Raw genomic sequence first — 22,066 nt, forward strand, 5'->3', positions numbered from 1 at the left:
ACTCTAGTAACCATGATAACCAAAAAAAAGATATACAATGCTCTAAGAAAGGCTCACTATTAATTTTCGCATTCACACAATACAGAAGTCCACAGAAATACTTTGAGAATATCCTTGCAGAAAGTCAGTTCCAAACTGGTAACAGCAGTTCTTTTGGTAAAGAGAAGTCTTCAACTGCTTGAGTAAATGCACGACAACTCAACAGCAAAGGAGAATTTATCACTCCCATACCTGTGTATGTGCTAGGAGGTTTTGTGCAAACAAACAGCTGTGCGCACTGGAACAAAACAAGTTTTGTCCTACTCGTCCTTGCATGTTCTCGCTCTCTCTCTCACACACACACAAATACACTCTCTAACATCTCTTCTCCTTCCCCCTCTATCTTTATCTGTTGGTATACGTCCGGCCTCTGGTGGCCTGCTCCCTGTTGGCGCTGTGTTACTCTCGATATTGACTTAGTCCTGTCTCTGGAGATGATCTCGTCTCCCACAGGAATCCCACTTTTTATGCACATCTATATGCACCCATGCACAAGTAGCAAAAATAGACACACACACTCTCACACACACTAAGAAAACTATTCCCAAATATTACATTATTTTCACGTTTGATCACAGTCTTTATTAAAACCAATGTGCGGTTTCAACACATTCTAATGCCCAACTTAACAAATGTGAGCTTGGGCGTGTGCCCTATGCTTCAAACTAACATGCTCAATGTCAATTTCCTAAAAATATATACTTTATTTTTCACAGGGAACAACTTGATACGATTCAGGGAAAAGATTGTGGTTTGGGTTACAATAAGTAGGTTTGTTATGTAGTTAAGTAGGCTAGATTACATAAGCACCGTAGTAAAGTTACATTACATCATTTAAAATAGGTCTACGTTCACATAGGACACAAACACTGGTTTGAAAAAATGATTAAGCTCAGGTCACAAAGTGGCATCCTCCCATCCATCCAACATAGTTTCAACTGGAAGCCTGGTGACATTGTTATTAGTTGCAGGGCTAGTTTGTGAATTGATGAGCTAACCCTTAACTTGCTTTTCTTTTTGTATAAATATTCTACATATAAACTCATTAGCTAGCTTAATTCATTTATAGGTGCGTAGTGCTTCATTTAAAAGGAAAAAAAAAAACACTGAAGGGATGGACATTCAATGGACAGAGTAACTGCAGTATATAAATACACATCTGCATGAATAAACTTGTTTTTAGTTTCAGTGACCTTCGTCTCTTATCCTCCCCGCTGCCTCACACATGCATACGTGGCTCATTAATTGGATACATTCTGTCAGTATGCAAATAAGCGTGTTAATATTAAAGAGCGTAATTAGTGCCATTGATGAGGGGGTAGGGCAATTGGCTGACTCATTAGCTCCATCCAGCTGGACTTTTTTTAGATTTTCAAACTAAATGTATTTTGGATTAGGTCATGTTTAGCATAAATTAAGAATGTAGTGGTGGTAAAATGGTAGTCAAGGGGTATATACAATAAACATCATCAATAGTGGGTCCTTATAACGATAGAAGTACAATAATGTGTGTGTGTGTGTGTGTGTATTCATGTTTAGTCATTCTATACCGGTAATGTTAATTGTAGCTGTAGAATGGAAGGCATGGTTAGAAAAGAGGAGATGGTAGCGTTATTGATCCATTTTCTAATTGCACAGGGTTTGGTGAATACTTTTACCGTGCTATCTTATAGCTGTTGAGGTTTACAGCTGATTTGTTAGTGTGATTCATATTTTAACCATTTACAGACTAAAGACCTATTGAGATGGTGCTCCTTCTGAAGGGAGTATTGAAATGCTGGTGCTGCCATTCCTTTAATTAATGAAAAAAATTTTTTAAACGACTAGGAAGCTAATTGTCACCTCAGTATATTTGCTCAACAAATGGCAGACACAACATAATTTGTTCACAGTGCAACTGGGAATTTCTTTTTTGGCAATGATGTCCTCTCGCTCTTTAACATTTCTAAGCTGCAACAATTTTCAATATACTTTTATCAGTCATACCTTCACACATTCAGAAATATAACATGTTTTCCACTCATTAAGACTTTCAACTAGAAACATATTTTATATATTCTTTGTATGATTCAACTTTTAATTCCAATTAAAACTTAAAACATTAAAACGTTTTTTTGAAGCTTAGTTAAAATAAATGTCTTCTCTAGATTATTCTGTAAGTGATTGACATCAATTAATCATTACCATTTACAATTTTGGAAAGTACCATTTACAAATTTAGATAGTAATATAGTTACATAGACAAAGAAAATTGTCAGCTTACATATACAGTTTTTTTATTTAGTTTCCCCAGCAACAGCTTCAAGGGAAATTGGCTCAATTTTATGGCAATTATGGCTCTCAATCCTGGCCTCCAAGAAACAGAAGAATACTGCTGATCTTAAGCTTATAGTTGTAAATTGCATTCACCTGACATTCATGTAAAATGATCCCTGATAGGACGAGTAGAATTAAAAACAGCAGGTCTCTTTGTCCTGAGGCCTAAAATCCTGCATACCACAAAATACAATTTTTGAGAATTGCTAGAAAAGAGACATGTGAAAGTTAATTTTCACCTCGACCAGCCCGAAACACCTGCCAGACCAAACGCCACTGAGGACAAGAGGACTCATACTGTGTTTACATCAATGTTGCTTGGTGCTCAAACAAAGTCAAAGTTGATGGACAATGTTCTGATGATGTTGAATTTTGTCTGCATTTTTAACCGGAGAATTGTTTTGTTGTTACTGTTAATTTTTTTCTTTTTTTTTCTTTTCTTGTGAAGCAAATGGGCTGCAACTGCATTTTTTTTGCAACACTGTGTTGCAAAATGACAATACATTTTCTTTGAATCCTTCAGATGGTAGGACTGTTGCTGCCCTAAAATAAACCATGGGATAATATGTTTACATTAATTATACCTTAGTATCAAACATTTCTGTTACAAAACCAGAGAGTTCCAAATCAGTATTTGGTAAAAAAAAATATTTTTGTACACAACACATTTCAACAGCCCTGGCCTTTTAAGTGCTGTATCCACGGTAAGTGCTCATACAAAGTGTTGTTCCCTTTGGGACCAAACCTCTGGCCTCAGTTAAGACTCAGAGAGATTTGCAGGAAGCAAGGTTTGCTTGCCCGCGGGTGTGCATGCAACACACAATCACCTGATGTGAGGCTTTACCTCTTCCTCTTCCATCTATCAATCGGGACGTGGCCTCTGCACCCTCAAATCAGTCTAGCCTAGTCCCATTACACCACAGTTTATCCATTTTTCAGTGAGGGAAAAAGGTAGCGGTTGCAATATTTTCATGGGTTCAGAGAATAGATGTTTCAAAACTTTGGCTCACAATTTGTAACCTTGGATGTGATCAATAGTTTCGAGTCATGACAGTTTAAATGTATATGCCAACCAGTGGGGTAGCACTGGTTCTACCAATTATAGTTACCTCTTTTTAGACAGAATTGTGTCAGTTACTTCTCAGGGGACATTTGTGTGTAAACCCAGCTGATATGTCCATGTTATTGTTGAACATGTCTATATGGATCAAATGTGTTTAACAACTGGGGCTGGACCTGAAATTGTCATTTGTGTGCACCCCAATATACTTTTTCTTAGAGTGCATGATGACATAAAGTTGTTTTATGTTGGAAAATTAAAAATGCTTGTAGACGGCCCATAACTATTAGCTCACTGCTGCAGCAAACTTGTTTCCATGAGATTCAGTGGTAAGAAAATTGACCTTAGACCCAGTTTAGCTCTTGAGGCAACTTATCTTGGGCCCATTAGCCTACATTTGTAAGTGGACACAAAATAGGTGAAAAAGGGGCCTGAGCATTATTGCTGACATGGGCCCCACTTATAGCCCACGTTGTCCCATTCATTACAAGTCAAAAACTTGTGGAAATCCAGTCGATTGCTATGACAAATACACACCCTCTCCTATACTCTTTCTTCCTTCGTATGAATCATCAATACATACAACTTAACATTTTCCAGTTCCCTCCTCTTCTAGCCTCTCCTCTACCTGTCAGTGGACTAAGTGTCAAGCCTGTCCTAGCGTAGCCTCACAGCCGTTTCCTCTAGTTTGCAGGTGTTGGCTTATCTCCATGTTTGCATGTTCAAAGTGGTGTCGGGAGATCTTTAATCCACACTACAACAAGATGGACAACTGAAAGGAGTTGATGGAATTAACCAAACACACGCAGACGGACATGGGGAATCATGTGGATTACTGCATTGATTACTTGCACCAAAAGGGAACCATCAAATTGGCAAACATCTGCCAGCTAGTGAACGTGTGGAGGAAAGTTGTGTTGTAAATACTATAAAAGCAAAGAGTGGTAAATACAGGAGGAGTTAAATTGAGAAAAGTGGTTCAACGCATAAAAAAATAAATATTTTATAAATGTTTAGGCTGATTTAGAACTTACATAATACCTAACAAATGCAGATACGGCACCTTGCTTTAAGGCAATCTTCAGAAGAAAAAATAAAAATCAATAAACAGAACATTTCTTGTCCATTTGAACCATTTATTCTTAAGAAAATAAACATTATTATTATTTAAAGTCACAGAGCTAAATGTATTATTATTTTGTTAGGTGTCTATCTCCCTTTCAGTATTTACAGTATATTGAAGTCAATAATACATTCATCTACAATTTAACACATTTAAATATGTGATTTGAAAGGTAGCTCCAAACTAAACTGCTCAACCAAACCAAACCACATGAATTTAGCTTAGATTACAGCCTAGAGTGCAGTACTACCCTGCTGAGCAAACAATATATTGTTTTTATCCATCATGATTTGTTTAAGCTTCTTAATTATGTGTAATAAAAAACTGAAATACCAAGATGTTGGCTAATCAAAATAGATATGTTTAATTAACTAATGAAAGGTAAAAGCTAGGCAAAATCAGTAAGTTTAGCTTAGCAAATATTTCAATTATCTTTAAAACCAGAATTTAGTTGTCTGGCTTCAGAGGATGTGGGCAATACTCCAGATTCATTTTCTTAAAACTTTGTTTTTTGTTGTTATTTGATAACCACTAATAAATAAAACAATCTGTATAGGAGCAAGTAAAAACTGGCTTCGGGCAAGAAAATTTTCTGACAGAGTTCTGCACTCTAGTTTTAAAGTGTATGATCAGGTTTATAAGGTCAACTGAATCCATGGATGCTTTGAACAATGATGACTATGAGTGAAAATACAGCTTACAGTAGACGGCCAGGTTAAGATGGCAGCTTGCTTGCTGAATTCAGTTCTGCTGTTTCAATTATTTTAAAAAACACTGAATTACTCACACTATCACTACAGCAGAGGACCACTTCAGCACACATTTGAGTAGTTTATTTGTGGGTGTGTGGACTACATAAGTAAACATAAAGGAGACATAAATCGAGGAAACAAACACACTTGAAGCATCAGGCAACACACTTACATGAGTGAGAGTTCTCCACAGTGACATTCTGATAACTACATACAGTATGTAGCTCTGCTTTTCCTCTCACCTCTCCGTGAGGACTATTAATATAGAAGGACACTTTGTAGCCAACTTAATCAGATAAAGTGAGTGGGACAAAGAGAGACAACTAAAAACAGAGCAAGAGAACGAGCGAGAGAGAGAGAGAGAGTGTGTGTGTGTGTGTGTGTGACGGCGACATAGAGAGAAAGGGTGAGAGAACACACCACATTAGTCCACATATGATTTATTCCCCCCTCTAGGTGAAGGAGACACCATTTGTATTCATTTGCCTTTATTTTTATCCTAGATTCATCTTGCCTTCACATGCCTGTCACCTCCATACTAATATTATTTTGGCCATGTGTTGTCCCATAACCGGCTCTTATAAAAATTGCCCCAGCGTGACAGCCGAGTATGGTGCACAGGGAGCAGGGGGAGGGGTTGTATTTTACTTCATTCATCTGATTTTATTCCATTTTTTTACAGGGATATTAAAATGTTCCCCTGGACAAGATAGTGTGAAGGGTGGGGATAATGATGTCCGTCCTCCTACTGTGGGACACACTCATGCATGTGCACACACACACACACACATTTTTTTATGTGCATGCGCACTTAACAGAAGGCATTGCTTTTTTTCTTTTTTTTTTTATTACTGGCAAGGTGAGCCAGTGGTGCTCCAACCCAAGGACAAAGACAACTGTGACCACAATCCTCCTCGCGGGGCTTTGCAGAACAATTAGATGAGAGCGGAGGGTGACTGCAGTTGGGTCTCAGAACAGTATACACACACTCGCAGATAAACACACAGCACAAATAAGGACATGCATAAAACAAAGCAAAATCACAAAACACATAAATGCATGTCAAAGGGATTGGCGTTTTTTTTGCCACGTGATAAATATGTGGCTGGAGCCAACAGCTGATTAGCTTAGCTGAGCATAAAGACTGGAAGCAGCCTGCACTTGTGAAGCTATCTAGTTAACACATTATTTTTTGTTTGCTTTATCCGTACAGAAGTATAAAAATGCCAATTTACATTTGGTATGGCAGAAATTAATAAGTTTACTTCCCATAATGTTGAAAATGCTTTTAACACGGGCTTGGTGATTTGGCCAAAAAAACCCAACTTGATTGTTTTCAAGCATAGAGATGATTGGATATTTTTACCCCCAAAACAATGGATAACTTAAACGTGATGGTAAGTCTTTATATTAGTTCCTGTGCAAGACAGTTGAGCAAGAATAATAAAAGACGTGCACCACCTGCAAAGCTGTTATAGTTACACATATACAAAATACAGGTTTTCCTATACAGCTATGCATGTACTGTCAAATACTTGATGTTTCAACTAGTTAGAGCACGGTTTAATAATCTGTTTCAGTAGAGATGGAGCAAAGAAGTCCACACACTTATTCATCCGCCCCGGCTGTCCGTCTCAGAAAAAGACAAGCCTGAGCTTAGCTACGTGGCAGGGACAAACTACAATATTCAGTGCTAGCATCTAGTCAACAAACCAAGAACGCAGATCAGATGCAGAATCTTTCATCAGTCTTACATTACATTACATTACATTACAGTCATTTAGCAGACGATTTTATCCAAAGCGACTTACAATAAGTGTATTCAACATAGGTATTCAAGAGAACTACTAGTCACCAGAAGTCATAAGTGCATCTCCTTTCTTAAACAAGCATCTAAGAGAATAAACCAGAGCAAAAGTACAGTGCAGAAACAAACTAATACGAATACAATAAGTGCAACAAACTAAAATTCACTACGAAATAGTAAGAACAGGCTAGTCATCTTAAGTCATCATGGCAGTCCAGAAAACAACAGCAAGTGTGCATAGAGTAAAGCGTAACTATTCACATCAGTTTACCAGACTGTCAAAATTCAAGCCCACTAATCTAGCCTGCTACCATGTTTTTGTGCACATTGAAATAAAATGGATTAGACATTTTACACATTATGCAACAACAATAAATTAAACTGATTAATATAATTAGGTATATACCCGTCAGATCAAGACAAAGCTCAAAAAGCCTTTTGCTCTTCTTTTTTTATTCCCTTTTTCTCCATTGTCCTTCGGTCTTTCAGACCGAGTCCTTGTATTCAGCTGGTGAATCCATCCAGCCGAGTGAACCCAGCTGCACAGCAATTACAGGTGGGGTTTGGTACAGTACACAACAACAAGACCCATACAATAAATTAACCCATGTTTAGATGAAATTGCTAAGCCGACCAATAATGTTAAATTACCAAAGACAAAATGCGGCAGCAAGAAAGAGAGAGGGCCCTGCCCTGAAATTTTATTGCATTAATGAACAACATCATTTCAGAAAATGGAGAGGAAACACAGAGTCGCACCTATCAGCACAAGACAGAGCGAGGGGAAGAGAGAGAGATGGAGCACAACATTGACTACCTAATTATGCATTTTATCATTTCAGTCACAATAGAGTGCCTCCCTTCTTTAGTTGCCCAGTGTACTGGTGCAGCTGTTCCTCTGCTGCTTTAATGAGGAAGATAAAGAATAATCACAACCGTGTAATATTTACATCTACAGACCACCAAATTACATCCTACTGCAGCATCACACACACACACACACACACACAAAAAAACACACAAAAAAAACCTTTCATGTTGCAAGCAACAACATAGAAAAATATGTAAAAACATTGCAGTTGAGCTTGTTTGTTACCATTGTTAAAATGCACATCCAAGTATGCTGAAAATTAGCCAACATAAACTTCAAGCTAGGATAGGCAGTTTATTCTTGGCACATTTGCCAAAATAGCCATAATAACCTTTTAGCATTTTGTAATTCGAGTGGTACCCAATGGAAGGATTTTTTCTGGAAATGGCCGAAAAAACCCAAAACACCAGATTTTGAAAATAAAGCCATTCTGATGCAGCTCTCCTCTCTGTGTAGTATGACATTCCCACCAGACGAGCAGGGGCTTATGCACACACTCCATACAGTAACCTGTACGAGTATTAGTCATTCATTTCAAACATCATCCCAATTGTGGCTGTGTTCCAAATGCCGTTATATAGTGGCTATTCTATGAGTATAACCTTCCTGTTTGTTTGCAAACTTTTGAGGCCTGTCAAGCTCTTTGAGTTGACAGAATGTGATCTAATGCCAATCTTGTATGTCTACAATATTGGCGAAACGTTTCAGAGATGGAGAGAAAATGTTGCTAATAGTTAAGCTTTCAAGTAACCATAGCCGGGAGCTGCCATGAGCTTGCCAAAGTTGGCTTTGTTGAAAGGAAGGCTAAACTATAAGCAGCATTTTATCTCAATCTCTGAAACGCTTCACCGATACGTCAGACTTTCTCTTTGATAAGTCTGTCTTCTTTTTTTGGGCTGTTTTGCAATGTAGGCAGTTGTTGCCAATGTTGGAATAGCAACTTTTCCCGCGGAACAGTTAAATCATCTGCCCACTGCATTTGTAGAAAAGCTAAAAGGAACACCCTCTCTCTAAAATGACTTGTGATTGGCCAAAGTCTCCCATCATGGGCTTGACTTTTCTAAACCCTGAAGACCACTCGAATTACACAATGCTAAATGGAATTTTTGCGCACGTTATTGTTTTCTTGTTTTGTACTTGTGTTTTTATAACGGTACAAATGAAGACTAGTGCAGATCACCTCCCCTTTTCCCTCTACTATTGACCTTGCCCTCACGTCCCTGGCAGTCAAAGATAGCATATATCCTTCACTCCCGGCTGAGCAAATCATGTTGCGGGTTTGTCACGTTGTGTTCCCTGCATCCATACGTTCGTTCGTCCATATCCATCTAAGAAAACTGGGACCCAGACCATCTGATTCCCTTGTGCTTTTCAACAAAAAAAAGTAAAAAAAGAAAGTATCTGTAATCAAAAGGAAGAGATGAAAGGAAGATAAATGGGTGCAGGAGAGTGCAGGCGATGTGCACTCCGGGGCTCTAACACCCATCATATGGAATGAGCACCTCATGAGAGATGGGGGTTAAAAAAGGAAAGCACTTTCTCTCTCAGCGCCAGATGGGCTCGTGTGGGTTGGATCGGAGCTGTGAAAGAGTGAGTGAATGAGTGAACAGTCGCAGCCCTCCTTGGCAGCCCCTCTGTCGACAGCAAAAATCAAATGGCAAGAGGACTGAAGTGAGGATTGGCCCACCTTGCCCGAGCTTCCATGAAGAACTGGCAATAAAGGACGCTTTACAATCCAGCATGGACATGTTCTATCAAAGTTGTCACAGACCGACATTTGGACAAATACAGGGAATTACTGAAGAACAAGCTGTCTTTTTACATATCGCAACTCGATGTTTGCCAAAAGGAGAAATATTTACATCTATGTTGGGTGATAGATTCTAGCATTTTCAGGAGTCCTTGAATATGTCTGAAATGCTTTCCCTGAAGTGAATTCAAGGAAGTTATTGGAAAACTGAAGATGGCAACATAGTTTTTATTCCCTGTTTTTTTTTTTTTTTGAAGATTGTACTTAAATTGGCATCATTGCAAAAAGATGCAAAACATTCATATATATTTTTGAAAGACTGAGCCACTCCAAAACAACATGCCTGCTGAATTTGGTTTGCATTGCCTCTGTCAACAACTGCATAATTCATTTCATAAAATATAGTCAGCTTTTTCGTATGTTCTCAAATTAATTTTCCATATTATTTAAACCTTAATTTTGTCTTTATTTATGCTGGGATAGTTGTATGCATGATACAGTAAACAAATGCAATAAAAAGTATTTTTTTTAAAAACCTTTCATTAAATATTCTAGATATTTTTAATTAGTACATTAATTATTTTAAAAATACTTTCTATAAATTATTTTACAGTCAACGCTTTATGTAGTTTATTTTTTTTATTGCTATTTTTTTATGTCTGGCAACAGCCACAGCAGTTGTAAGTAACAAAATAAGTACTGGGATGTTAGCATGAGCAACAACAGCCACTATGACATGAGAGAAGAGTGACACCTACATAAGACCAAACGCCATTAGAATCCGCACTGTTGGATTTACAGGCAATGCAAGCAACCGGTTGCAAAGAAAAAAAAGAGATCTTACAGAGAGACAGTTTAAGGGTTATGCAATCACAATGTTTCAGCAATAGTCAGACTACAGACTCACTTGACGCCCTCCTCCTGCTCTAAATTGTAGCCTCGGCCCTGAGGGGGTCTGTGGAAGCAGTAATTATTAATTAATTGTTCATAGCCCGTAGCTTTACGAGCAGACGTAGCCACTTGGACATGCGTTCACGGCGGAGGAACTTTTCTCTTCCAATTAGACCAGCGAGGTGGAGAGGCTGAGAGCACGGACCATCAACCACGGCAGTGCCGGCGAGCGGACTTGTGGGAAACGGGGAGGACAGGCGGCAGGCGTTCAGGAAGGCGCACTGTGGTGTGCAAAGCCAAAAGGATTGTGCATGCCTCCTCGCTGCCTTAGACTGCTGAAGAGGTGTCAATATGAAGGTATAAAGAGAGAAAAAGAAGGGTTTGGAGAGTATAAGAGAAGCTGCCTTTCTAATGTATTCACATACTTATTTAATCTGTGTCCTCTTCAAGTATAAGTGCATGTATGTCCTGGTGTTTGTATGTATGTGTGTCTGAGAGGATGTAAAAGACAAGGCGGGAGTGAGTGACGGTTGAGCTGAGACATATTAGCGCTTGAGGATTTATGCGGCCGAGATGTTGGGATGACTCTGATGGGCTTACCAAGTGATTGGTGCGCTGGCCTTGCTACGAATCCCGCTCTATGAAGAGCTCCGTAATACTTCAACACAAGGGCCTGAAGGCTCATTTGAAAGCCAGGCGCAGCACATGAAGTCAATCTACCGAGCCAACATCCCTCTTCATGAACACTTAGTGCAGAGTTGATCTTCAGCTGAATGATTTGGTATTAAATCAGCACAGAATGCAGCAAGAATCATACATAAATTATTTACCCTCACACTCTCGAGAACAAAATCGCCAGTGACTCACAATTGCTTAGGTGAAACCAGGTTTCTGCTTCAGAACAAAAACATGAAAGAAGCAAGTAGCATTTCTAACTGCTTTTCATTATTTTAACATATGCTTATCAAGCACTTTTCTAGAGCACTTTACTGGCCTCTTTCTAATTCGACCCGGATTAATTATAATAAACACAAAGAGCAAGATGCACAACAATGGGGCATCAATAACCTCTGACGTTATCATCAACTCAGAACCTGGGGACACCTGGGTCCACTTCATCACCTTGGGCCTGGAGATTTATGAACGCAGAGTGCAATGGGTTCCGGGCAGAAGGGATGTGTGGCTAATGCAGCTTCATTAAGAAAGAGCATAACGGCTCGCCTGAATGCATTATGGCATCTGTGTGAGCTATATCATCTGGGATATTAAATATTTACAGTCAATGTATGCATATGGAATTGCTCCTGCGCACACACATCCAGCGAACTACTTATTCATCTTTGGCTGCATTAACATCCATCAATTGGAGGAAAAAGGAATGGCAGCAATCTGTTTTTGCAAAAATGGTCGCATGCATTAAAGTTAGACATGATGAAGTAGGCTTAGTTATCAGCCATTTACAGTCTGTGCTGGTAGAGTGTCAAACGTTGCAGGGATTATATGTATATGAACGATAATTTCACAATAAATGTAATCTCAGTGTTTTTGATTTGGTGTTTGATTGAAAGTCTGAAGTTGTATACACTCAGTGTATACATATATTTTTTTATAAGTTATCATTTATTGATACATTTTTAAAAACAATAAAAAAAGATTGTGACATAGATTTTTAAAAAGAGGAATTCAGCAGGGAGGAGGGCTATAAAGTAGCATAATGCAAGGTTAATGGATGGAAAACTTACTGTAACTCTGCCACAGAATAAAAGCCAGAGCAGACACTTTGCATTATTTTTATGCTAATGCACACCACTCGTCAGCTATTTCACCCTGCGGGGAAAACACAGGCTTTCTTTGTATTATATTTCTTGCTTGTCATACTGCAGAACACAAACTGGCTCAGTATTTCTGTATGTGTAAACCCACAAAGAAGCTGTTTTGATATCAGTCACTCTAGAGGGAAAGCGCCGCATTAATATTTCCAAAACTTCACAGTGCCCAAAAGAGGGGGGAAAGAGTGGAAAGAATAAAAATAAAAAAAACACATATACATACACACAGGCACTCATTTGGAACTTTGGTTATTGTTCTCTCACACCGTGTATAGGCAATGGCTTGACAGTTGGAGCAATCTGCCTCAATAATGTTCAGGGAATGTAAGGGGAAGTAGAGAGGGCTCTGAAAAACAGCAACTCTTACTCAACATCTTTAGTTCGTAGTTTCTGAGAGCTCCTGCTGCATTAAAACAAATAACAGATACAACTTTGTTAGGGAATGTTGTCAGATTACTTGCTTGTGTCCTATGATGTTAAACAGAAAAATCAACCCAAAAATGAAGCAACATAACTAAATCGTAATTAAAAGGAATGTCTTTGCGAGGAATATAATTATTTAAATTATTTAAATGAAATGCCCACCACTGGAAATGGGAAAAAGCTTACATGTAAAAAGTAGCTGATCATAAAATTAAGTGAAACAAATTTGGGCTTTTGACCAATGCGACATAAATTGAATACTTGGCGTTCCTAAAGTTCTTAAATTGGAAACCCAGCAGTAAAAATGTAATCTTTAAATATCACTGCCTGGAAGCACAGCCAGACTTGTTTTTATCTCACTCTGACACTTTATTCTCTGACCTAATTCACAAAGGGAATATAAAATAGAGTTTTTCTTTCTAGACATTTTTATTTTCAACCTTTACCATCATGTTTAGTGTCACAGTGTTCCATCAGATTTGAGCTGTTGCGACGTAAGTAGCATTTATACTTCAGTATACAGTGACACTAAAATCAGTCGCTTGCAGCCAAAATGGTTCCCTTTTTGTTATTTTGCCTTCTATTTCATATAATGTCTTTTTTGTTTTCTTATTTTTCTCTATCACCAGATAACTGCACTTATTTCAATTCATGTTATTTGTTATAAGCATATCCCAACATCACAGGCGATGTTGATAGATGATTTTACACACGATAGAAAAACACAGACGCCGGTTCAATTTACAATTGACTGATGCCAAAATGAAAAACATACAATTTTGACACAATTTAAAATTCAAAATCTCAAATTTAAGCTAGCAAAACTTTTTGAATCTAATGTTATAAGGAAAGGGTTCAAGAAAAAGCAATCTAATGATATCAACTCAATGCAACTGAAATATCTATTATTATTCCAGGTTCGATACATGCGTAATATACTGAATTATGAACTGGAGATTTCTGGAGTGGAAAAATTGTATTCTGTGGACAGTGCAAGTTTAAATGAGAAAAATACAAAATAAACATGGGTTGTGTATCCTGGGTTTAACCTGTATATAAAAAGCACCATGTAATTTGTGTCCCGCTCCAGTTTAGAGGCTACAGCCTCCAAACCAGCACACCCAAGGAGAAGCAAACCACCTCAGGCTGCGGCCCCCATCTGCCTGCCCTCTCCCACTCGCCTCTCTTTGACAAGTCCGCAGCCCATGGTCATCAGTCTTCAGAAGCGCTGTACATTTGTGTGCGTGTAAAAACAGAAAGAAAAAGGCCAAAAGAAAGAGAGAGCGACATTACAGATTCAACACTGGACAATCTTTTCAAGTCCTGGTCCCTCTGGACAGCGCTGCAGTAGCAGCTAGCTTGCTAACTGGCTCCCAGAGTCTACATGACATGTTTCCCCAACAGACCACGGCCCCCTCCGCTCTTCCCTGGATCAAATCAAACCAGTGGGCTGATGCAGTATGATTGGAGCTCTGGTACTGTCTAATAGCCCAGAGACTTAGCCTGACGCATACTGTTGTCTCTATCACTGCCTGATTCACTGGAAAAATTCCTCATATGCAAGCTACCCAGGGATGTGCATCTAGCGGGATGAGGGACATTTTCATAGCTTGCAATGTAGCTTTACGGATATGACAATGCAAGTTATGTTAGCATAGGTACTCCTGGAGCTTTACTTAAGTAAAGGTAACAAAACCAAACTGTGAAATACAAATACCTGCATACAAAAGCTTACAAAATGATTGTCAGCATCAAACGTAAAAGTATTCATCATGCTGACCAAAATACTCCTATGATAGTGTTTTATACATTCATACATGTTATATTATAGGATTGTTATTACTGAGGCATTGATGTGTAAGTGACCTCATATTGTTGTAGTTAGTCGAGGTAGATCAAATTCTTCTGTTGGGCAGGTTCATCTGCGAAAACCCAAATCTCATGAAGACATTTCTGAAAATAGTTACAACCTAAAAAATTTATTTTTATTTGTAAATAAAATGCTATAAAGTCTGTGGAAGGAGAAAAATGTAGATAGGCTGCTGCTTAAAAAATATTATTGCTTTTTAGCAGCTATAATTTATATTTTCATGATAACAAAGTATCAAAGGAAATGTGAAAACAATGTGACATTCATTCAATTTGGTTCACTCAGTCTGCTCTGAAAAAGTAATTTTCAAATACAAAAAAGAGCCTAGAAAACTCACTGTGCACAACCTGCTGAGCTTAGGGACTAGTGGCTAAACATAGCAGAGCTTTTTGAGACAGATATGGTGTAGACCAAAATCTGAGCTAAAAGACAGTGGATATTGGATTACATCAGCCAGGTTGCCAGACAAATTACTTCAAATGAATGATAATGTTGCTACTTAACTGCTGAATGTGTAATAAGTAACTGTTCGATAACAAGATGATAATATGTCATAACGTTTTGCTGCGGCCCCCAAGTGGCCACAAAGTTCAGTTATTTCAACTCTAAGGATCAATGCAGACTCAGATATATTTAGAAGCAGATCAAATGTTTTGTATTGAAAATCTTATACAACATAGTAACTAAAAGTAATTTGTTTTGCATTTGAAATGCACTAAAGTAGAAGTTATAAAGAAGGTGGAAATATACTATATAAGGGAAACTTTATCTATATAACAATTTTCAACAGGCTTTGTATGGTTGAAATGAAGGTCGTATGTGAAAATTAACGATTCTCGGCTTCCCACTATGCTACCGCTGCCCAGAGCTGGTCATTTAGAAGCTTAGGTCTGCCGGACCCTTTTGCTAGTAGGGGAGCGGGGAGCTCGGGATGCATTTAGGACTTTAGGTTTCCTTTTGACTCCAGTACTCTAGTAAATGTACTAAGTTCTATCGCCCTATGTGTGGTACTGTATCATTCTTTCTCTTTTTCACACATAAATGAGCATGCACACACGTTTTTTTAATGTTTTATCTGTGGCCTTAAGCCCCTCAAAACTGGTCAACTTTGAGGCTTTTAATCATTGTCATCATTCCAGCAAAAGGAGACCAAACACAAACACCTTCACCTCAGGCAGGGACTCCCTGCTGAGCTATCACTGCCACCGCCACAACCACTGACCCTCAACTAGCTCCTCTATGTCCCTAGAGTTACTCCCTTCTGCATAGCGGCCCTGCTTTCCTGCAGCCAGCAGAAGTAGGCCCAAGAGCATGACATTTCAGATGACAGAGGGTGCGCTTATGCAACACTAGGCTGGCATATATACCTCAAATGGGCAGAGCCATCGAAGACATACAGTGAAGAGAGAGAGAGAGAAAAATTATGTGTGAGAGAATGAGAGAGAAAGAAAAAAAGAGAAGAAAAGTAATAAAAACAAAGGGTCAAAAGATGACAGCATTTCATGCTGCGGAGATGTGATTGGTGAAGGTTTTGTTGTCTTATTTTCCAAGCTTCTCTCCTTATGAACACACGTATCAAACAGAGCAGCTACAGAAAACTTATCATGTCGACAGCTTATCTCCCATTTTCACCTCCTCAAACCAATAAACGCACAAAGGGCAACTGGAAAATGGGAAATGCACAACAACAAAGAGTGACTCTTCAGGATCAGCGGCACTACAGCACTCTCTCTGTTTTCATTACCACATACTGTCCTGGAAGCCAGGTGAGTCCGCTGATGGAGCTGTGGATTATCCTGCATGCATGGGACGCAGAGTCTGAAGCATGAAGGACACATATCGTGTCGGCCAAGGCAAAGGCATATTACAACAGAGAGCCAGACCTCAAGGACTCAAGTAGATTAAAACTGATTGAAATCCCATTTCTGGCGTTTGGGGTCTTTTATGTCATCTTTCTCTCAAGCTCTCACTCCCTTATGATGTCCCTAAAGTGAGCAGAGCCTGAGTCTGAATAAACAAATATGATTGCATTTGTGGATACAAGCATCTCAGATTTGCATGGCAATAATATCAAGCTGTGGGATATTGTAATATGAACAGCAATAAAAGGGATTGGGTGTGGGTCTGTTTTTTTTATGGTAACAATGTGACTATAAGTGAGGAAATGGTAAATGACTATCTGACATTAAATATGCACACACACAGTAGCGACTGTGTGTATGCATATGTCTATGCATGTACGCATTTGCAGTTGGGACAAAAGACACAAATTCCATGACAGATTGTGAAATGATTGGCTACATGATTTTCAAAATGTATTATTTTTACGGTATATTGTAAATGTTCCTTCAATGAGGCAGATAGTCACTGTACAACTGCATATGTGCACCACCACACAAACAGCAAGTGTCAATTAGTCTTCCTAATTAATTCACACCTATGAGTGATCTACTGTACAGTCTCCAATCGACTTGTAAGTCTTTGAGCTGTGGGAGTAATCATGAACACTCAGGGTAAACCCAGCAGACCCTACACAGGTCGAAATTCAATCCCAGTGCCTCACAGCCGAAGGCAGCAGTGCAAACAACCACCAAGCCACTTATCCCGGATATTTCAAAATAAAATAAATTTTAATTACTGTATAAGCAATTGTTGTTGGTAAAACAAACTTGCATATTAGATTTAGAGTTTCTTACTTCCCTTGATTTGGAAAAAAAAGTTAAATGAAAGTTAAGTGTTTACCTTTGTGTATTAAAGGTAAATCATAATAATAAAAAAAAATGTTTACATAGTACTGTTTCTGTACTACAATTTAAACCCTCTTGGCCTCTCAGGTCATCTGGTAGTCTGCTAACTCTTCCCAGAGTCCAAATTAACATTATCATTTTAACCTGTCTATTATCCATTTCACTGTTTTATCTTTTCAATTTCTTTGAAATGGTTTTATTTGCATTTTAATGTTTTATGCTGCATTTGTTTTGTGTTTTTAATGCATTATGTCAAGCACTTGGAATAGCTTTTTTATAATGAAATGTGCACATATAAATTCACCTCGCCTTGCCTTAAGTTAATTTCTATTATATGTGGTTCACATAATTCTATATAGTATATATACATACATCTATATATTGATCAAAAAAACTATACTGCTATAATTGTCAAGTTTATTCAATGTATCTATTTTTTTGTTTGGTAGATTGCCACACTGCAAATGTCAACAACTGCCATCCACATGTGTAGGTCTCTAAAAAGTCAGCTAAACCTAAGCTCCCTTCAGAAGAGTATCAAGCCCACACAAAATGCCACAGTTCTACATGGAGCCAACGTTGTGACAAATACCTCCTGATATCATCTGGATACTGTGGATTTATGCAGCATCCATACAACTTACTCACTGGCAACTGAGGCATGCGTAAGGACAGCAAAGAGACTCCACAGTGCAGGTGGGCATGCAGCCATGTCTATAAGATCAGATTGTTCTTTATAGGGCTCAGGCAGAGCGCACAAATCTCAGTGTGCAGCCGTTTGGCCAAAGGAAGGAATTGAATTTGAAGAAAATCTCTCTCAAATGTCGTGTTCATCTGTGCCTGCCACCCATAAGTCCACTTATATAAAAAGACTTCTCCTCATATGATCAGCAGGCAAAACCAGTCAAACAGCGCACCAAGGATATGAAGCTCCTCCAATCGGAGACACAACTGTGAAGGCACAGTGGAATCACAGGCAAAACAAGACATCCAAAGGAACAGTTCACTGCCCATCTTAGCTGTTTCTTCTGCCTTCACCTGTGCAAATAACCTCCCCTCCCAGCCCAGGCTAGAGGTCACATCATGTGTGAGACAGACTCAGTGACAGGCACCCTAAGAGGCAGTGGGATGGCAATGAAGATGTCATGAAGAAATGTAGGAAACCCCAGAGTCACAGCATCGTTCAACCCCTTCCGAAGATTATTTGAGCTGCCATGGAGGGAGAATAGTGACTTGAAAAATGAGTCAAAGGCCCCACTAGATAAATGTGAGGAAGCCATGGAAACAATAGATTCAGATTCTTTCTCCCCACTGTACACAAAGTACAATATCAAAATTCTTTTTTTGATATTGTTATCTGAAAAACAACATATCTACAAGTTTGAATTTTTCAATAAATTTAACAATTTAAGTGTTACTTTACCTATTTGAAGCTACATAAATCGTTTACATACCTGTTAACTTATATTAAAACATCAATGTCACCCGGCTGAGAGCTGGGCTGATTTTCTTTGTTCATGAAAAGCTGACGTTTTTAGAGCTACATGATTAACATTTTAAACAGGAATATATGTGGTGTAAGTAACAAAACATCACTTAGGTTAAAGTCACTTAATTGTTCCACTTGTATAGATAGATCTCAGGAAATGTAATTAAGATTAATTAGGTAAATAGTGAAATTGCTTCTTTGTGTAAATATGCATGGGAAATTAAAATTTCATTACAAGTTTGGTTTTATTTTCTGCAAATTAGTTATGATTATTTTCCTAATTAATTGTTTGGTTGATTAAATGTCATAAAATTGCGATAATGTCAAAAAAGACTAAAAAGATAAATAGATTTAAAAAACAATTGCATTTCATTTTCTGTTAATCAACTAATTGATTAATTAAGTAATTATTTAAGCTCTAACAATGATAATGCAAAAGCATTGTTTGTCAAAGCAGACACTATACCACAAATAGTGTCACTACTCCATGAAATATGAGACCATCTGTTGGTGGGGGATTTAGAAACCCCCCTCCAGCCACTTTTTAAAATGATTCAACTGTAAATTGATTTGTTGCAGGCTTTACTAACATCACAAAGACAACCCTGTGATCCACTTTGCTCCTCATTGTCGGTTTATCCACCTTAAGACCTTTCTTACAAAACAGCCAAACCCTAACTGCCCCGATGACGTGATTCAACATGTTCGTTACCGTATTTTACACTTAACTTCCTTCATGTGCTTCAACAGAGACATAATTCAATGTAAAAGTCAGACAAGCCTCGGGGAAAACATAATCATGTTTGAGTAGTTTTCACTGAAGTGGCCCCTTAAAGCAAGTGAGCTGATCCGGGATCCCCCCACCCCTCCTCCTCTTACCGTCCACACAGGCAGGTCTGGCTCTTGTAGTTCCAGCGATCTGGCCCTTCTTACAGGCGCAGCGGGCCGTCTGCCTGGCGATGGTCCGCCGTGGTTGGCTGCTGTCCCTGTCCAGCGTCACAATCTCACATGTCCCCGCTGCCAGCTGGCCTGGAAATGACATTGCACCACAGGATGCGAGGTCAGAGAGATGAAATCATAAACAGAGCAAAATAAACTAGTCTGTTTCTTCTGTAAAAAAGATATTCTGTCAAATATTCAGTGGTGTAGCTCTATTATTTTTTATAATTTTTTGATGCAAATAACCACTTTAGATGGCATTAACAGTGTAGAAGGATAACATTTTCAACGATTGATTGTTCACACTAACTTTTGAAAAGGCAGAATACATTTTTCTGGACTGTCTTGGGAGAGTGGCTCAAAGCGTTAATCTGGAGCCCTGCCTGTATGTACTCTTTTTCCACCAATTTATGATAAATCGATAAAGACTATAATGGAATCAGTATTGATAAAATGAATTCCCATCTATAAACCGGGAGTAGGACTACTTCTTTCAAGAAGTAGTCTCACTCTAATGAGTTTGTTTCAAGGCAAAGACAAATCACGTGATACAATAAAAAAAATAGTAAAATAAATAACTATTTACGACTTTAACCATACTGGATATGCAGTAAGGACACCATTTTGAAATGTTCACATTAAGGCCAGAAGAGACAAAGAGTTCTTTAAGGTTTAATAGATCCACAATCCTTGACCCTGAACAGTTCCAGTGAAAGTGCTCAGAGGCCAACAGAGGCACACTGCGGTGACATGGAGCAGCTCACAGATGTGTCTACATGTGTGAAGGGACTTTAAAAGACAATGAGGAAATTACTTTTTAATTTCAGCTACCTAAAGACTTCCCACAAGCTATTTCTCATTAAGGGCGACTTCCTATCAGCACAGCTCTTTAAAGGTAAAGAAGCCATTAGGCATGAATGAAACACATGAATACTGATGAACTTTGTAATTGCTGCCAACCTCCCACCCCCCATCTTACACACACATGCTCCATGTATTCAATCAGGTGACCTTCGGCCTCATAGCCGGGCCCTTGCTGCTCGCAAATTAACCTTTGTCTGTGTGTGGAGGCCCTCGGGTGCCATCCTGGGGAGGCTTATCAGGATCTAATTGTGATTGGCAAGAGGTTGGAAGTTGTGATTAAATCTGGACTTGAGCCCGAACACTTGGGTGGCTGTCTTAATGAACTGAGCTGTTAGGGGTCACACCCAGGGTAATAGGGATCTATCAGGATTCATCCACACACTGTGGTGGCCATGGCTAAAGATGGAGAAAATGTCTGTGTGCATACAGTATGTAGCCATTCAAAGGTAAGTATATTTATAAAAACACACTCTTTTTTAAAAAAAAACATTACAAACTTAATGCAACTACAGTAACAAAAGCTATAATTGTCCTTTATCCTGCTCTAACTACCCATCCTGTTTGAATAACTGTTTTTCATCTATATGGGAATATATTGAGTCACAAACTCTGAAATAAACAACTGATGAACCACCAAGCAACACATACTATAGCAATGACGCCTGTAGCAACACATTAGTAGAATATGTGTGTGTGTCTATAATGCAACTGTACTAAAAGGAAGAAGGAGGTGTGGGGCTGCAGGGTCCTGAAAGACATCAAGTCTGAACATGATGTCTTTGCACAGGAATGTATGCTACTAAATCCAATCTGTCATGCACTTGGGAGATCAAGACCAAATCCCCCACCTTCACCACCCCTTTCCACTGCTCTCCTCCTCTTCCTCCATCCCCCTTACTTCCTTTATGTTGCTTGCTCTTTACTCATTCATGCCTTCACAATAAACTCCCTCTTGCAACTCTCCTTGTCTTCTCTGGCTGATGCCGGATAATGACTTGTCATGTAAGCTCCTGTGTGCGAATGTGAATCAGTTCATGTGTGTATGTGCGCGCGTTTACTTCCTGCATCCTACCCCACCCACCATCTCTGCAGATCATCTACTCACTGCCTTCTTCCTGCTTCCTCTCTTTGTCAGTTCCTTCTCCTTTGGAACTCTTCCATTGCAAGAAGCTGAAAAGACTTTTTTCGGATGTCTTATGTAATCGCGCGGATCGCAGTGGCGCTGAGGTACCATGTGTGAAGTCAACAAGCTCAAAGACTGGCTGATTTGACGTTGTGATCCTCTGATGAAATGTT

The 22,066-nt window shown here is 38.8% G+C and overlaps 1 protein-coding gene across 1 annotated transcript in view; it reads right to left on the reverse strand.

Moving 5' to 3' along the window:
• Nucleotides 1-22,066, reverse strand: part of tafa5a (TAFA chemokine like family member 5a) — a 122,899-nt gene that overhangs the window by 25,720 nt on the left and 75,113 nt on the right. Inside the window, exon 2 of the mRNA XM_054624944.1 lies at nt 19,847-19,996. Within this exon, the coding sequence (XP_054480919.1) occupies nt 19,847-19,996 (150 nt within the window). The remainder of the gene's footprint in view (nt 1-19,846; nt 19,997-22,066) is intronic.

This window comes from Anoplopoma fimbria, chromosome 23 (assembly GCF_027596085.1).
Source record: "Anoplopoma fimbria isolate UVic2021 breed Golden Eagle Sablefish chromosome 23, Afim_UVic_2022, whole genome shotgun sequence".
NCBI lineage: Eukaryota > Metazoa > Chordata > Actinopteri > Perciformes > Anoplopomatidae > Anoplopoma > Anoplopoma fimbria.